At 44.9% G+C, this 17,395-nt stretch overlaps 1 protein-coding gene across 16 annotated transcripts in view; it reads left to right on the forward strand.

Annotated features, from left to right (window-relative positions):
* svila (supervillin a) overlaps positions 1-17,395 on the forward strand; it is an 81,661-nt gene that overhangs the window by 25,335 nt on the left and 38,931 nt on the right. For 13 of the 16 annotated variants that reach the window (XM_083936154.1, XM_083936152.1, XM_083936153.1 and 10 more), the window contains exons 2-9: positions 5,209-5,272; positions 7,459-7,550; positions 8,886-8,949; positions 9,066-9,208; positions 9,300-10,029; positions 14,443-15,300; positions 15,781-15,948; positions 16,621-16,655. In XM_083936154.1, coding sequence (XP_083792280.1) covers positions 8,942-8,949; positions 9,066-9,208; positions 9,300-10,029; positions 14,443-15,300; positions 15,781-15,948; positions 16,621-16,655 — 1,942 coding nt within the window. In that variant the 5' untranslated portion in view covers positions 5,209-5,272; positions 7,459-7,550; positions 8,886-8,941. The remainder of the gene's footprint in view (positions 1-5,208; positions 5,273-7,458; positions 7,551-8,885; positions 8,950-9,065; positions 9,209-9,299; positions 10,030-14,442; positions 15,301-15,780; positions 15,949-16,620; positions 16,656-17,395) is intronic. The other 3 variants (XM_083936150.1, XM_083936155.1, XM_083936157.1) reach the window with 2 other exon arrangements.

A 17,395-nucleotide genomic window follows, 5' to 3' on the forward strand; every position in this document is an offset into this window, starting at 1 on the left:
ATTCGGGGGAGATCGACCTACCCCAGTGCATTCCAGTGCACTTTGCCTAGTTGGAGGTCCAAAACTTCGGCAGCATTTCTCTCTCACGGCACGTGTCGGGGGAGGAGGGAGCGTCAGAGGTCAGGCATGGGGAAGAGGGTGGAACTTTGTAAGGAAGTGCTGTGAGACATGTAAGCAAGGTGAGAATTGCTTTAAAATGGTAACATTTTGCTAACCTGACTCTCGCCAGATGAATTTCATTCGGCCTCGCTTCTCTCATCCATCTGGGATGGCTCGATTGGGAAGCCCATACCAACTAGTGTAACACACTGAGTATTGAGTACTGAGTAGTCAGTACATCACTAAGCTTATAGAACCACATATTTCGGGAACTTGCGCGAATGGATTTGGCTGTGCCATTGTTGGTTGTGACAGGGCATTAATACAGGAGACCTGTCATACTGCCATCACAACAAACGAGTCAGCATGAGACAGGAAATGTATCCGGGTGAGAAGGCGTAAATCTTGCGCCAGGCCGTACCCATATCCGCAGCAGGTGTCCAAGGTGAACAGCCTCTGGCATATTAGATCAAGGTAGTTATATATAAAAAAGACAGGGATGCATCAGTATGATGCATCCCTGTCTTTACCAGTATGGTACTTAGTATGGTACCAGTATGGTACTAATATCAGATATCGGGCAGATACAGACTGAAATACCTTGAATCTGTTACAATGGGGCCGATCTATTTAAATGTAATCCTTTATTATTTTAACAATACATAAAAAGCTGTAAATTCTTGTGAAAAATGATGTCATTTTTTTTTCACATTTTGTTTTAAAAAGTTAGGAAAGCAAAGTCTAAGTCAAACCTTATGTTGCCTTATGGCCGGGCCAGACTTTGTAGGGGCAGTATGTGTGCATCACTGAACCTGCTGCTTTCTTTCTTTTTTTTTGCAAGCTCGGCTGCGTTTCTGCTGAGTCTCTGCTGCGGAACTTGTAGAGATTTTTTTATAAACAACCCCCACTGTTCACAACAAAAAGAGACGGTGGAATAGTCAAAGTGTATATATGAATAATTAAAAAATCTTTAAAATAAAAAAATATATAGAAAGAATCGTATCATTTTCTTTCTTAAAAACGAATATAAATGAAAAGTGTGGACACAAGTGAAGTGCAAACTGCAGCTGTTTTAGCAACGCAGCCATACGGCACAGCTCATACGGCACAGCTCATGCAGGTAGTCTGACCAGGACTTCAACATAGTGAAGCATGCGGCTCATTAACTAAATACTGGTGTTTGATCGGTACTCTGTATCGGCCCAAAGATACCCAAAGCCCAGGTATCGGTATCAGCACTGAAAAGGTGATATCTGTGCATCCCTAAAAGATATGTATATTACATTGTATCATTCCGGTAAATTTAGAGATCATATCATCCATTCTTACTCTCCATGTCTGCTTCTCAGAGTGCTTCTCATTCCCACCCTTCTCCGCAATAATTTCTGAGTGAGAACTGAGTGTTGATATCTGGCCGTGCTCAACCGTCTGGGAATCCACAACAGGTGGCCCACTTTTACACGAGCAGAGAGATTGGCTTTTGGGGGGGAAGGAGGATGTGTATTTAAGTTAGTTTCAGGTTTTATATATGTCAGTGTAGCTTTCCTTGGCTCTGTTCCTCCCCCAGAGTTGAATCTGAGACCGAGCTGCTCCTACAGTATTGTTATTAGTCTTAAAGACATTATTGGCTTATTGTCACATCCTTTTGTTAAACCTACTGTTTGTAGTCACAGCAGATTACCTAATTTCTGATTCTCCATCTGTTTTTATAATGCTCTTCTTGTTAAGCCTCTCTCCGTGAGGCTTTAGTTACAACTCGAGTCTTCCAGCAGGCAGGGTGAAGGCAGAGTAGGTGGGCAACTGCTGGGGGGGACCTTAAGATTTAAACATGCACGCACACGCATGCCCATGTAGTGTGATGTAATGCAAACAGTTAGAGTGACACGTTTCCTTTTGGGCTCGTCTGTAATCCCAGGAATCGAAGTTAATCCTATATCTCAATTTGGACATATGCTCAGCCCCTGATGCCTCTTTGGTTACAACACCGGGTGTTTCTGTGTGTTCAGACGTGGCGTTAGCGCTGTTGTTTGGTTGTCATCCACTCCAGTCTTCTTGTGAATGGGCCCTCATTTATTTGTAACATGCTTCGACTGTGAGATTTGTCCTGAGCCTCGGGTTGAAGTGAGATGTGTCAGAGCAGAGCATTCCCAGAGATGATTTAGTTCCTTTGTGTACACCGTTGTACAGTCCTCGTGCTTTCACACCTTTGATACCTTCACATAAAAGGCTTCCCCTCACTTCAGAGCCTGAATCGCACTCCACTGAATCATGAAATCATTTTATCCCGATGTTTTATCAGTGTCAAGCCGCTTTCGCAGCCTCATCAACACACACGGGGCACGGTGCTGAGGAATTCCTGGCGCATTCCCTCCCGGCTATAGCAGCAACAGGGTTTCTGTAGATTACAGCCAGCATCAAAGGCTCTGCCACATCTGTGATCATTGTGGAGGTTTTTACGCCGGTGTCTGGAATGACGAATGTATTGAGGCGTTCAGAGGGGGTCGCCCCGATGGCCCACATGCCACTACATATACAGTACAGTACACTGTATGAGGTGTTAAAGGAATACGAGGTGTTAAAGGAAGACAGGTCTGGGCTGTGGAGAACTCTATACGTTAGACCTGACAATAGCCTCAGACAGCTGCCCCAGAGGTACAAATATTTTCATTTTAACTCTAGCAGCTCATTAACCTTTACTGTGGCATCTGGTTTTGTTTCACGCTCGTACTTAAAGGGAAATTCTGGTATTTGTCAATTTAGGTGTTATTGTTAAATTTTTGACCTTTATGATGATCGGTCATGATAACTTTTTGCTCGCCACCTGCATTGTAGAGATCTGGGAAACACATGCTCTGGCAAAAACAATCTCAGTTGGGAGAAAGCGTGTGAGCCTCCTTAAGGTTTCCAAAGAAATCACTTCAAACACTTGTCTTTGAGTCAGACCAGAAGTAAACACAAAAACAAATCCCTTGTAGCTTCACACTGCACAGCAAATGTTGCAGAGTTTATCTACAACTGGAGTCTTCATCTTTCATATTGTGCGTACTTCATCTTTTTATCATTGCAACTTGGAAAACAAGAACCATCTCATTGAACTTGCTACTACTCTACGAGCATGCACACGTGCTAAATGAATAGGGAACCACAGCATCACAGTGACAAACAAACCCGTGTACACATGAATGCAGCAGGTTGATCAGCTGGTGGAGCCACTTATCTATGCACTAACTTCACCTAGAGGAGCAATGGGGAGATTGTCCCTTTTTGAGGTCTGCATTAAAAATCAGTGAGGGCGGGTAAAATATCATGATTCAAAATATTTATATATATCTTTTTGTTCTTGAATCAGACTCACGCAACATGCAGAATCAGCCCGACTGTTTCCAGTGACGTCATCTAGGATGCCAGTATAGGATGGGAAAATCCCCAAAAAATCAGTTCCTTATAATTTCAGATCTAGCTTAATAACCTTGTTTAAGTGCCATCTTCAGTATCAGAAATAACCAAATTGATTGTTGCCTGTACATCCATGGTTACAGAACATGTATAGCTATAATGACGCCATTAAATAGCCCAATTTATTCTGAAAATAGAGCTTATGAGGCTCACTCAAAACAAGTTTCAGTTCTGTAGTTGCAGATGCTGTATGTGTGGGTGTGGGTGGGACATTGGCTATATTTCTTCAATCGTTAGAGAGACAAATTTCAGAGTTTTAACATCCTCATGCACATGGGTATGTAGTTATTTGAGATTGCTGCTGCACAGTAAATATGTTATTGTCTCTGTTAGAAAAGGATTTGTGTGCTCGGGGTTTATCTTACCGTTGTTTTATACTTCTGTAAATATCCACTAGGATGTTGACAACCTAATGTTCAGGTCGTTGCCAAAAGAAAATGCAAACGGCTCCGATAACCAGGACTACCATTCGAGGCTTGCGAGGAATGAGTCGTGTTTTCACCAGCCGTATCCCCCCCCAGCTGAAACAATACACGACCATCCCCAAACACACGCAGGCACACCACCCTCTCCAAATAAGCAAAACATCATTTGAGAAGCAAGAAGGCTTAAGTAGGAGGGATTTAAAGCATCAACCCAAACATCCTTTATAAGGACTAACAGATCTGGAATGAGGGGGGGTTAGGGGTGGGCAGCCTCGGGGGAGAGGTTAGGGGTTTGGGTGGGGGAGTCGGGGCGTCAGGCGGCCCTGAGGTGAACTTGGATGGGATGGAAGTGGGACCACATGTTTGTCCTGAAATTGCACAGCGCTGGCCACTCTTGGGTGCGAGGGCAGCCAAAACCACACGTTTGAGGTTTGGAGTCAACAACTGAAGCAGACATTCCTGAAAGGGATGTTCCGCAGAACTCTCATTCCACACAACGCTGTTTATGATGCCTAATATCCACTTAGGCCCTTTTTCTTGGTAATGAGGCTGTTTCTCTCTGTACGCAGGTGTTTACGTTGCATTTGCTCTTGTTTACCGACTTTGGCCATTTTCCTTGGAGACACCAGACTTTATTAGGTTCGATGGTTAACTCGTGTATGCCTAATTATCTCATAGCTTCAAAATTGGACAGTATGGTTTCTGTCCCTCCATACTTTCCTCCATCTGTATTCATGTCGGGTATAAAAGTGCTGCCCGGCGACTTTGACGTGCTCGGCCCCTCCTGGCATCGTCCCAGCTGCACTGCAACCTTGATGTGCTATTGGACTTTACAGTGTCTGTTTCAGTGACACGCACACACACAGTGACTATGACCTCATGCATAACACATAGACTGATACTTAGGATGGAGACGGCGTTCTCTGGCTGTTAGTGCAGTGATGATTCGTTGCTGTTTAGTAGGTCTGGGTGCTGGAGAGGTTCGAGCCATTTAACTGCACAGATCGCTTATTATTTGATGTGATTCAGTCAGGCAGGCAGATTGTTGTTTTCCACATGGTTTGTTATCTCTGTGGAAGTCCACTTAATTAATGTGGGTCCGTGCCAAGGAACTGCAGACAGGGCTCACTGCTTCACCTTGCAATGTGTGTCTGTTCATTAAAAACTAAAAGTGAAGGTTCTGCTGAGCACTGTGATGTGACTAAATGTTACACTCTTCGGTCCACAGGACTCGGGAGTGAGACCCCCATTAAACTCAGCAACCCCAGATTGCTACAGAAGAGAGCTTTGAGGTAAGACATGTTTAAAAGAACTTGGTGTGTTAACTAGTTTCTTCAGGTTCCCATTGTTGTGTAAAATGACTTTGTTAAAGTCCCGGCGCTGTATTACGGAAACTTCCCATCTTACCTTGGCTTAAGATAGGAAGAGTCTAGGATACTGAATTTTTCACAGTTTGGTAAAACAGTAGTGAATCTAACAGCTAACTTCTCTTATATCATCCTATTTTATCTCAGGTTAGAAAATACTAAATACTCAATCCAACATGGGTTATACACTTCTATGTCTGTTGCCAACGAGCCTGGAAACCAGACGAATATGTCAAAGTCATCCTCACGTTCCAATACCCATGCTACCATACTATTAGCATGCTAGAAAAAGATCTAGTTTGTCCCAATACATAGTTTGTCAAATTCAGTATGCCAACAATACCAGGATGTCCTACTACACTTGTTCACATTTTGCAGTATGCAAGGCAGCATGCCTTTCTGGCTATTCTACCCACAATCCTTTGCACAACATATAAGCGCAAGAAGAGGGTCAAAGTTCAAGGTGCAATGTAATGAAAAAGTAGTATGTCCAAATTTTATGCATACTGCATGCAGCAGTATGTACTTTGTAAGTATGCGGTTTTGAACCCCAGACCAGGAGATCCCAGGTATTTTTGTTCCTTTACATTATGACATGGGAAGAAAATGGAAGACAATGTATCGTTTCAGAATAACGTCATTTTGTTTATTACTTCTCCAATAGACACAGGTAGACGAAAAAAACACTTAGCCTACTGTATGAACACACACACACACACACACAAACATCCTTTCACCTTTGCCCCTACACCTTAGCCCTACACTTTGGTATTGCACGCTCACATGCGTGGTTGGGAGTGTCTCTATTCCCTCTGGCAGCGAGGGGTAGGGCTAGATGGCCCTCCAAACGGAGATTTTCCAGACCCACACTTCAAACAGAGTGATATGAGATATTATTCATTATAACAAAGAGTTCAAAGAAACTAATGACACACATGTTTTAGTTGGCATGGTGTGAAGATCAGCAAACTTTTTTCAGGCTATACTACATACCATATTCTGGTCCACCAGCACTCCAAGGCATTGAAGAAGTTTTCGTTTTTCTTCACTTCGCTGCAGACAAGCGTAGAAGGAGGCCGATAGCCCATGCAATTGATAACAGCTGAGGACAGCATGTTCAATCTCCGGCAAAAACACATTACGCCTGCTTACATAAAGCCGTACATAATGTTTCGCATTTAAAGGGGTGTCCCATTTCGTAGGGGTAAATTTTCATCCCATACCCCTTGTAATTCGTGTTGTTTCAAGGGGCAAGGGGTACAGATGAGATTTAGAATTAGTGTCGTCCTTTGAAACAAAAAGCTAGGTATCGGATAAAGCCTGGGATCTTCATTAGTGCTGCAGCATTAGTAGGATTGCTCATCATCATGTTGTTGGCCGGGCGTCAAATACACCACCAGATCTACACCTTAGCCTCCATTCAGAGGGTTTGCTTTACAGCAGCGAGGAAGTGGGGCACTGTGACACCAAGTTGGTGCCAAACTGTGCGTGGGTGTGGCTGTGACTTGGAAAAACATTATGCGTGTAAGAATTAGATGTCGGGAGTCATTAAAACACGCTGTTATGCTAGAAAGTGATCCATGATGTTTGTGTTTATCAGTGTTTTCACAACTCTGCGGCCCCTGGAACGGACAAAGCCACAAAGTCATGTTTTCTTGACTATTTCCTCACATCACTTATCCACTGTGAGCTCTTCTCAGGCTGTATTGCAACTTTGTGGTTTTGAATCAAATCCATAAATGATTTCAGTATGTTTCTGACAGAGAGCTTTTCTGTGTATCTGTGGGGGTAAAGCCTTCTCATTTCTAGATAAATATTGGGGATTTGAGGCTTGATGAAATGTACAGGTTGAAATCCAAATGCATTGTTTGCGGATTCGTTTCTCGTTTCTGTAGCTTCATCCATAATCCATTGGCTGAGGGACTAGATTCTTGAACATCATTCAAACCAATCCTGCTTACAACAACACTTTTTAATGACTTGGATGACCGTTTGATGAAATTCACATTTATACAGCTTACAACTGCTTAAACCGTCTGTCTATAAACAAATCCCCCTCCTTTCCCCCTCCCTGCTTCAATAACAGTTGGTATTTTTCCTGCACCCCTCAGCTTCCAGAAAGAATTCTGCTTCGATGAAAAAGACGACCCAGCAAAAAGCACCAAGGATATAGATGTTAGTCTCTTAGCCAATCTCCCAAAAGGTGAGTAAGGGCTTTGTAAATGACTTTTTTTTTCTGCCTGCTTGCAAGTGGCCCTGACGATCTCAACTTTCCCAGGGTATTTGTAAAGTCACTGTTGTGCAACAGCAGTGTCTCTGCCAGGTGGATTCATGTCAACATTTGTCTCAAACCAGTTTTGCTACAAGCACAGTGCTCACATAGTGTACAGTATCAAACACTGCACTATTTCTGAAACCGGCTCCATTCACTGCAATAAAGAGATTTGGTTTTCTAGATGTTCGTGGGTCTGTTGACACACTGAAGGGTGAATGTGATAGTTTGATGAGCTGCCAAAGGCCACTTTCGATTGGCTTTCTACAAGTGACTTGGGCAGTTGGGAAGGGTCTGTGGCTGTGAAGTTGTAAATTCGACCAATTGCTTTGGATCAGTTGGAAAAATAAAACTGGTTACGTTTTTCTGGGCAGTAAGCCAAGGTGAACAAATGTTCCTTAGGCACAGCAGTCAGCAGTGAAACTTATTTAGTTTGAAACCAGGAAGACTTCAGGCAATAAAGTCCAATGCTGGTTCCCTTTTGGCAACACACCGTATTGGCAATACTAGACACTAGACCAGGGGTTCCCCAGCCTTTTTAAAGCTCAATACCCAAAGGAGAAATCAATTGTGTCTCCGGGACCCAGACTTTCAAAAATACATCAAAACTTCACACAGTCAAGGGTGAGGTAATCACTGAAGTCACCCTCAATGTCACCTCAGAGAGAGAGCGTTAGGTCAATGTGTGTGAGAAGAGAGAGGTTAACGACACATCTGAACACAGCAGCACATCAGAGTCCTTCCTCCTTCTATTTTAATTAGGAACATGAATTCACATTTAGCATTGTTATGCATTTTGCTCTGACTGGCAACACCTTTTGGATCCCGACCATAACTTTGGGAAAGACTGCACTAGACACTTCTAGGATTCTTCTCAAACCTCTTATCTCTCCTCACCTCCTCGCCCTTTTTTTTTTAGCATCAAAGACAAATGCACAAATCATTCAGATAATATCAGCAGGCTTCTCATTTTAAGCCGGGGCTGTCATATACTTGCACTGGTTGAAATGACAAACACTGCTGGATTAGCCGTAGTTTATTATCTGTGACCACTAGCCATAATGAAACTTTTCACTGTTGTACAGTTTAGGGGAAACAGACAGCTCTTCAGGAGAAAGAAAGGTTTTTATCTTTCACTCTCAATCAATCCACAGGGCCTGTGAATGTCCATAATGTCTTCAGGAACAGATTGGTTAAAATGGCCCTCCCAAGACAGACATCTTCCTTTTATTTAACCATAATAGTATGTTCTTTTATTCTCTATAGTCTCTGAATTGAGGAAACGATTTGAAGGCATTACCACAAGCACAAGTGACTGGGAAATGAACAGGTGAGATGGTGATAAGTGTATAAAAAGGCCTCAAACGTTTCTGATATTAATGTCGTAGAGGATAATGACATGCCTGAAGCTGACTACTACTTCTTCCTTCCTGTCCATGTGTGTAGAAAAGAGCGTATTGCTCGGCGGATGGAGGGCATAGAGGGTGAGGTGCATCCGTCTCTGCTGCCCAGCTTGGTGGCCAACCGGCTTCTGGAGGAGGACACGCCGCGATACACCAGGGCCTCTGATCCCTGTGAGCCCTGTGGTGGTGAGACAAGTACACTACCTAGACATTTTTTAAAAAGTCTTTATTTGTATTTCTATGGGGATAACTGACTCGTGTTCTCTCTGTCTCTCAGTTACAGTCCAGCGGTATGGCATGGAGGGATTCGAAAGCCCTGAAATGCAGCCGACTGCTCCAGAGCGACAGTCAAGAGCTCGATGCAGACCTGACCCCCAGTCCTCCATCCACACGGAGCCTGTCCACACTTCAGCCCCAACCACCGGCGCCCCTGAGATCGAGTCCAAGGCTGAACGCATCGCCCGCTACAAGGCGGAGCGGCGCCGGCAGCTGGCTGAGCGCTACGGCATCTCTTTAGATCAGGAGCCGGACTTGGAGCCACCCCCCCGCTACAGCCGCACCCGGAAGGAGTCAGAAGGCTCGGAGAGGCGAGTCAGAGGGGAGTCAGTGGCGGAGGAAGGGAGGGACATCACCCTGAGTTCTTACACCGGCACCTCCGCCACAAGCCCAAGGGCGGGACGCGCGGCACCGCAGCACGGCCACCCTGACCCGGGTCACGAGATGGGTCGAACCAGGGTGGACTCGTTCTCGGAGAGGGAGAGGCTGATGAACCTGGAGAATCAACGCAGAGCTGCTCCCCCCGAGCCTCCGTCCTCTTCCTCATACATGGATGTGACATCATTGTCCTCGGCCGCCAGGGCGCCCGCCAAGGACTATTCCGTCACAGGGATGCCACCCAGTTCACCCAAGCTGAGCAGGCACACTTCCCTCTCCTCACCTAAACAGGGAGTGTCTCCAGGGGATCTATTCATCGAGCAACAGGCCCACAACATCCTCAGCAGACAAGGGTGAGTGATTACTGTTGCCTTCATCTTTCTTTATCCCCATTGAGTAGATATGAAGTCTGCCTCTGATATGGCTCATCTTCTCTGCTCTGTTCGATATCTCATTAGCAGACCGTCCCCCCCTCTAGGGTCCACAACCCAGCTCCTCTTCAAATCCATATACACAGGGTTGGAGCATTGTCAGGCAGAACACTGCTGTATCATTCTCTTTAATAGATGGACTCGCTGTGACAGCGTTATCCATCAGACTGATTCACCCCCCCCCCCCCCTCCGTCTCTGTCCCTCATGTGTCCAGATTGTTCTGTTGGCAGGGCTGTGGTTTCATACTGTACCAGGTCAGGCAACCTGAGCTTGTTCTGGGACAATCTTTTGAGAACCACTGAGACCCACGGCTTGGCTTGCAAAATGCACGGCAGATTGGGTTGTCTTTCTATTCCAGAGATTTCAGGTGGATCTGTTAAAACAAATTGCTTTAAATTCCCAAAGGAACCTTTACTGGCCAAGCAAGGAGCTATTTCCAAGGCCGTTAGGATGAAGCAAACCTCTGGCTCTGTAGCTGATCCCACATCCTTAAAGAGAGTTGCTCCTCTTTGAGAAGTTCACCAATGCTGATCAGAGCACTAGGTGCTAATTCAATCACATATTTAAAGCTGTGGTTCAACTTCAACACACTGTACCCATACTTGTAGTTGTGCTTGAACCAAGGTTGGACTGCCAGACGGGCAAAGTGGGAAACTACCCCCAGACCCTCAGCGTCATTACTTCAAATGTATTAAGAGTAAAACACGATTTGAAAGCCCTACAGTGGCTCTTGATTCATTTTTTTTTATCTTGTAGAGTGGCTTTGTTTCAAAATCTAGTTTTAATAGCTGTTTTATTGTATAGTTTTATGGGTATTACGTGTTAAACCAAGTTACAGCAAACCAGGGACAGCTAAGAGGAGCCCGGGTCAGTTTTTAGGTTCTGGGCAACATACGTTTGAGGAATATATCAGGGGGTTGTATGAGGTACTTATTGATAGTCAGTGTTACCTGTCTCCCTTTAAATATAGTCTATACTTTACTGATCTTGATGTTTTAATAAACTGGATTTATCCTTGAGTTGGTTCAGCCATTAATAAGCAGTTCCAGTGCTCAGTAAATTAGAGAACACTGTAAAAAGAGGCACTCATCACTTAATCATCTGATATTTAAGAGCTAAAGAGAAAGTTTTAGTGGTTTAATCTAAATCAGATCGATTCATTGCTGCTACAGAGGGGAAGTGCTGAGGAATGTTTCGGCTCCACTAGTGATAGTATAGATAGTATCAGCACACGCTCTTCCTCATATGTGATGTAACAGCCAGCCCAGCCCAGGTCTTGACAAGGTTTGACCCTGTAGTTTGTGTTGCTAATGAACAGATGAAGATGATTCTACACCTGACTAGTCTGTCACTTCCTATCCCATGTTCCTGCCAGCATCGCTCCCTCTCGCTGCTCCTAAATCCCTCTCTCAGGTTTCAAAACTTGGCTAGCGTGTGTGGTTGTGTGTCTGCAGTGCAGGGAGGGTGTTGTGTTACTGGGCAGCACAGGCTGACTTCACGGTCAGAACTCTGACCCACAGCTGGGCTTGATCAAGACCAGGGAGGCCTGATGGGAAGGAAGCGAATAGGAGTGTCCCTTTTACATCTTCTCTGGGAATCTGTGGGTCAAAATTCTCTGACAAGGCTGACATGAATGGAATCAAGTAGTTTTTAGGAAAAACAGCTCTGTAGTAGGAGATTTTCTTGGTTAAATATAGCATTGGTTAACCATTTGGCTACCTGGATGCCCTGTCCCGCAGGAATTATGTTGATTCAGATCCACTCTGGTGTTAGGCTGCATCCACACCAAATTAGGCGTTGTAGTGATTAGAAGCATGCCAGTGTCACATACATGGCCCATTTGTCTCCAGTAAGATCCTCACTTCATTGTGTTTAGTCTAATTGCAGGTTAGTTACGTGCCTGGCCACCACCCTTTCTCCAAAACTTGATTCTGTTTCACCTTTTCGCCAATGCGGCTCTAATTGGCATCCTCCACGATCGCCACTGCCGCAACCTAAATGCACCATCCATGGGAGGACCGGCGTTTTCGCTGCAACAACTGATTGTTGTTGTAATGGAGCCCTAGTCGAGTGGCGGCACAAAATGGTGGCTGAAGCCAGTAGCTAGGGTTCATTTCCTGGGCGGTAGAGGTCTGCTTCTGCTCCGTCACTGTCTTTCATTCACCGTTGTATGAAAAGTTAAGCACAGAAATGTGTACAACATGTTATAGACCTGTTCATGAGAAGTAATTTCAAATAGGAATAATACTACCCACTATCTTCTCTTAATTTATTTTGGGGTTTGTTCTTATAGTATATCTTAACCAATATCGAAGCATTTATATCAATATCCAATCGAATCAAAGTTGAATTGAATTGTGAGGTTCTTGGCAATACCCAGGCCTAATGGTAACTACCTCTGGAAGCAGATGGTGGTAGAGATACATTACTTTTTCACAGATCGTCTCTCATTATGTCAAGATATAGTGACAGTTTAAGCAAATATGAAAATATGTATTTTTCAGAGAAAGTTTCCAACTTCAGCTTCAATAAAGGTCCTAATATCACTAAAAGGCAACATTTGTTTATGTAATGCTCTTTCCCTCCTGGATTTTAGGGGCATTCTCCTAGATTTTCTTGAACAGGCCTGGACTTAATGAAACTGATTAGGCCATTTGTCTTCATGCAGCATCAAGGGGTCAGCATGACTCATCTGCCATTTGGCTTTGGTAGAGTGAAATGGTATTCCTCTGAATTTCTGCTTCAGTAGATAAGACCTCAGTTAGACAGGTCTCCTTTACTTGATACAGTGATGCACTGATAGCAGGGTTTTTTTCGACATAGTCTGTGGCCAAGTCAGAACCAACATAAGCAAAGTATGTCCTTGTGTTTATTGTTCATATTTTATTGCGTGTGAGATGCCTCGCCCAAAACCACAATTACAATGAAATGTCTCGCCAGGGAGTTGAACTCGTATTCTTAGCAGGATGTGCTGGTGTCCAAGCCCATTCTCACTCTGGTCAAGCTCGATGTGAAGTCATTGGTGTGTGTGATGTTTGTGTGAACTCCAAGAAAAAAGGCTGAATGTTGAATCTAGACTTTTACCCACCCACTCATTCACTTGTTTCTCACCGGGTTTCCATCGGAACAGTGCAAGGGCGAAACTGAGCACAGATTGGTTCCTCCAGACTGATGCTGAGGGCGACACCCATTCCCTCATCAACTGGCCCTCGAGGTACACCCAGGCTGGTTGTCTCACCCCAATATCACCTGCCATATTCCCATTCAGTTGGACTTACCAAAACCCATAAACCCCTATGAGCAGTGCTTCTTAAACTGTGTGTCTGAACAGAACCCAGCACTGTTCCCTACAAGACTATACCCTGTCTTTTCGCATTTTATAGTTAAACCCATAGACTCTACAAAATATATGGACGTAGTTTCCGTGACGTCACCTGTAGTTTTCTAAAGAGTCAACATGAAGCTCAAAGCGGGTGGCACCAAACTCCCAGCTAATCCAAAAATGGGCAAATAGGCAGAGCGTAGATGGAGCTGAGGCCTGTGGCAACGCCCACCTGTCACTCAAGGCGGCCAGCCCTTAATTATGCATAACTCTAATCCTTAATATAATTTGAACACGTGAGTTATATAAAAACCACCCCCTGTACAGTTAAATGAACAGAGAATTCAGCTTCAGAGACCAAAACAGATTTTTTTTTTTGTATCAGGCTGTAAACTTGCTTATTCTGCTGTAAAGTTGTACATTTTAACATGGGGAGCCAGCCTCCAGTGGCCACTCAGGGAACTGCAGTTTTTGGCACTTCCACATTGGCTTCATTTTTAGCTCTGGGGGTTAAAGCTCATTCGCTCAGTGTGGGTCCTGGGGTGATTAGAAGACACATATGTTTAAGAACCTCTGCTTTGAGCTCTGAGAGTCAGCTGACATCCAATCATGATAATCCTTCTTGCCACAACTTCCTGTTCCCTTTGCTTCTGACAATAACTTCATCTCCCATGCACATGTTGCTGTGTTCAGTTTAATCTCCATGTGAAAACAAACGTTTGAAGGAACATAATGATATTTAACATAGTGGTGGGTAGTGGTGTTGCTGTATTGCTTCATGTCCTGGAGGAATACTGACGTTCAGTGACTAATAGCCCTAATGTGAAACAAGAGAAATAATCCTCTCTTCATGACCGATGGACACACAAAGAATCGTCTGAGTAACATTTGATTGCTGCAATTGTCTGCTCCTTTTATCGGACCAAGTGCAGTAGTTGTCTTTATGAGTTTGAGAGACATATGCTGTGTGTGCTCATGTAGTAATGTTAACCAGTTCTTTGTTTCCCTAAAGAATCAGAGTTAGGGAGAGGCTTGCCAAGGAAGATGGCCGTCAGAGGAGCCCAGAGCTGGGACATGTTACAGAAGCCCCGGTGTACCGCAGACCGTTGCAACACCAGACACAGAACTCTACACGCTACCACACAGACCCCCAGCAGGCTTACTCTCATCCCCACCATCACCCCCAGGCTCAGCTGACCCGATCGGGGCCGCCAGGAGGACAAGAAGTTGGGGGTTACCCCAGTTACCTGTCCATGGCTTCTGGTCCCACATCCAGAGCTGGGCAGCAGCAACAACAGCCCCAGGAGGAAGAGACTGAGGATTCAGAAGGCGTGAAGACAGAGGGCCTTCTGAAGAGCAGGAAAGCAGTGTTGCCCTCTGAGATCCGACGCAGGGAGAGGAGTACTGAGGACCCACGGAGAGGTAGGGGGGAAGAGGAACTAGGGATGTCCAGAGCGCTCAGTCTGGCCAGGGAGGCTGAGGCAGAGGATCCTGCAAGAGGACACAGAAGCAGAGCCAGGTTGGAGGACACAGAGCACTCCTCCCGACCTCAGGCATCAGAGAGCAGGACCAGAGAGCGGGAAAATGCCATATATATCCAAAAAGGGATGGCTGCCACCCACATCCAGCCCAGAGCGGCACATGCACGTCCAGGAGGCTCCACCACCAGCCCAGTCCTGAGCCGCTCTCTGTCAGATGCTGGCGATCCACGAGGGCGCAGTCGGAGGAACCTGCAGCACCAGGCCCACGACCCCCGAGAGGTCAGGGAGGGCGAACCGGAGAGTCACCAGGACAGCCGTGTGTCTGTGGCCCAGCTCAGGCATTCCTACATGGAGAGCACCACCCCTCCAACCAGGCGCAGGAATGAGCTGTAGGTGGAAAAGTAGAAACGCTGCACCGCTGCTACTCACTGGCTGGCTTCTTAAGAACTCACACTGATGCTTGTTACTCATCATCGGCTGGCTACTGAGTAACTAACAAGCAACTAAGGCTGGAGTGTAGTCAACATCAAAGCCTAGAGTTTCTAATCTGTAGAGATATTAATGCCTTAATCGTCTAACACTAAGCCTCCTATGATGTATGCTTTTTGTTCTTTATTGGCTCTGTGACTTGTTTGGTTACTATCTGGGGTCAATGAACATGTGCATGCTTTAACTGCTAATGAGTCTGCATGGTCTTGCTCACATAATTGATTTAAGAACCAGGGGTGTGACTGAATCTTCAAATCTACACCTCTGCTTTTAAAAATCTCCATTTTCGCTCCCAGTCCCTCTCAATCCCTCCCTCACCATGCTGTATTTTCTCTTTCCTTATGGTACTGTTGCTCCCTCTCCTTGGGTGACCCCTCCAGTGAGGTTGAGGGGGACAGGGCACTTGCAGGCTCCGGGGCCCCGTGGAGAGGGGAGAGGGACAGGGGGCGCAGGCCCCGGCAGTATATCGATCCCGGGGAGAGTAGAAAGACCTCAGAGAGGTTTAGGACGCAGCCCATCACTTCTGCTGAGCGCCAGGAGACTGATAGGTACTGCTCTGGACTCAAGAATGCATGGCTGAGAGTGAAGAATGCTGGAAATTAGTTGTTTTTTTTTATATTTAATGTTAATTCCAATCAGGTTCTGGTGCATTATACTAACTTATCATCATGCATATGCTGTTTAGTGTACAATAAATCATTCTGTAGTATGGAGTTAGTCCATAATCACATTAATACCACCATCATTGGTTAACACAGGCAAATGGGCATGACACAAAGACATGTGCACACTCACTTTCTCCTTGATTTTACCCCTCTAACAACATTAGCAAACAGGGAAGCTTAAAGGCCAAAGGTCCCTCTGATTGGACCTTGGCAGTGGTCCTCACATGTGACCATACCAAGGGAGCATGAATTGGCTTTTGTTGGTACAGTAATCACTCCCTGAGACCATGGAACCAAACAGACTTCTGTAATTCCATCTAATTCTCCAGCTTAGTCTGCTTTACAAGCCCTTGTTTCCCTTTTTTTCATTTCTTCTCCTAACACTGGCTGTCACATTTCCAGCATACCAGAGAGGAACGCTTTAGCTTCTCTGTGACTAGCTTCTCTCTCCAGTCTCAAACCACTCACCACCATTTCATATCACAGAGTCATGCGATGTTGCGTGGATGCTACTAGCGTTTTCTGATTGTCTTTTTTCTTTGTGTGCTTTTGAAGGTCCTGTGTGAGTTCAGAACTTGCTTCCACTGAAGGTAAGTTTCCTTCTTTCTCCCATAACTCGTGTTTACAAAGATTTGAAGGCTTTTAGAGCAGAACAGTAACAGTGAGTAAATATCTAATGCACAATATCTTGTCATGAATGGCAGGAATGCATGTATATCTGTTGATGAACAAAGTTGTTGGCAGTCAGGATTTACTATAGCCTCTGTACCCAAGCGCTGGTTTGTGAGCTAATTGATTAAGCTAGGCTAGCTTTAGTGGAATTATCAGCACGGCTGTAGTGTGTGTTTGACCAATGAGATTAGTGAACAGGACCTCCAGTTGCATAATGTTTAATGGCACATTTAAAGCAGCGGTGATGCAGTGTTGTATGAATCAAATGGGGACTATCTTTAGTTTCAGGGCGTCTTTTTGACTTATGAGGCAATTTTACCAAAAGTAAATTTCACTCTATATTTAGGTTTTTTTAAAGGCTTAGTCATCTAAAACTGACTGGAGGTCTCATTACTCTGTTTACACCACAGGTCTCTGAGTTAACTGACTTTCAGCTGTGTCTTGTCTTTGCATGGGCTAAGTTAATGAGATCATGGTGATGTAAAAAGCATCTAATTAAGTGTCACTTGCGATGCTCTCCGCTTCGTCTCTGAATCATACTTGCAGGGTTTGTGTGGGGACCGAGATTGTCAGAATTCACTGGCCTTTACATGCAAAATGTCACTCAAAAAGACACATACAGACAACGAAGAAATGCAAAATGACCACAAAGAAACAT

Source organism: Echiichthys vipera, assembly GCF_963691815.1.
Source record: "Echiichthys vipera genome assembly, chromosome: 21".
In the NCBI taxonomy this organism is placed as follows: Eukaryota; Metazoa; Chordata; class Actinopteri; order Perciformes; family Trachinidae; genus Echiichthys; species Echiichthys vipera.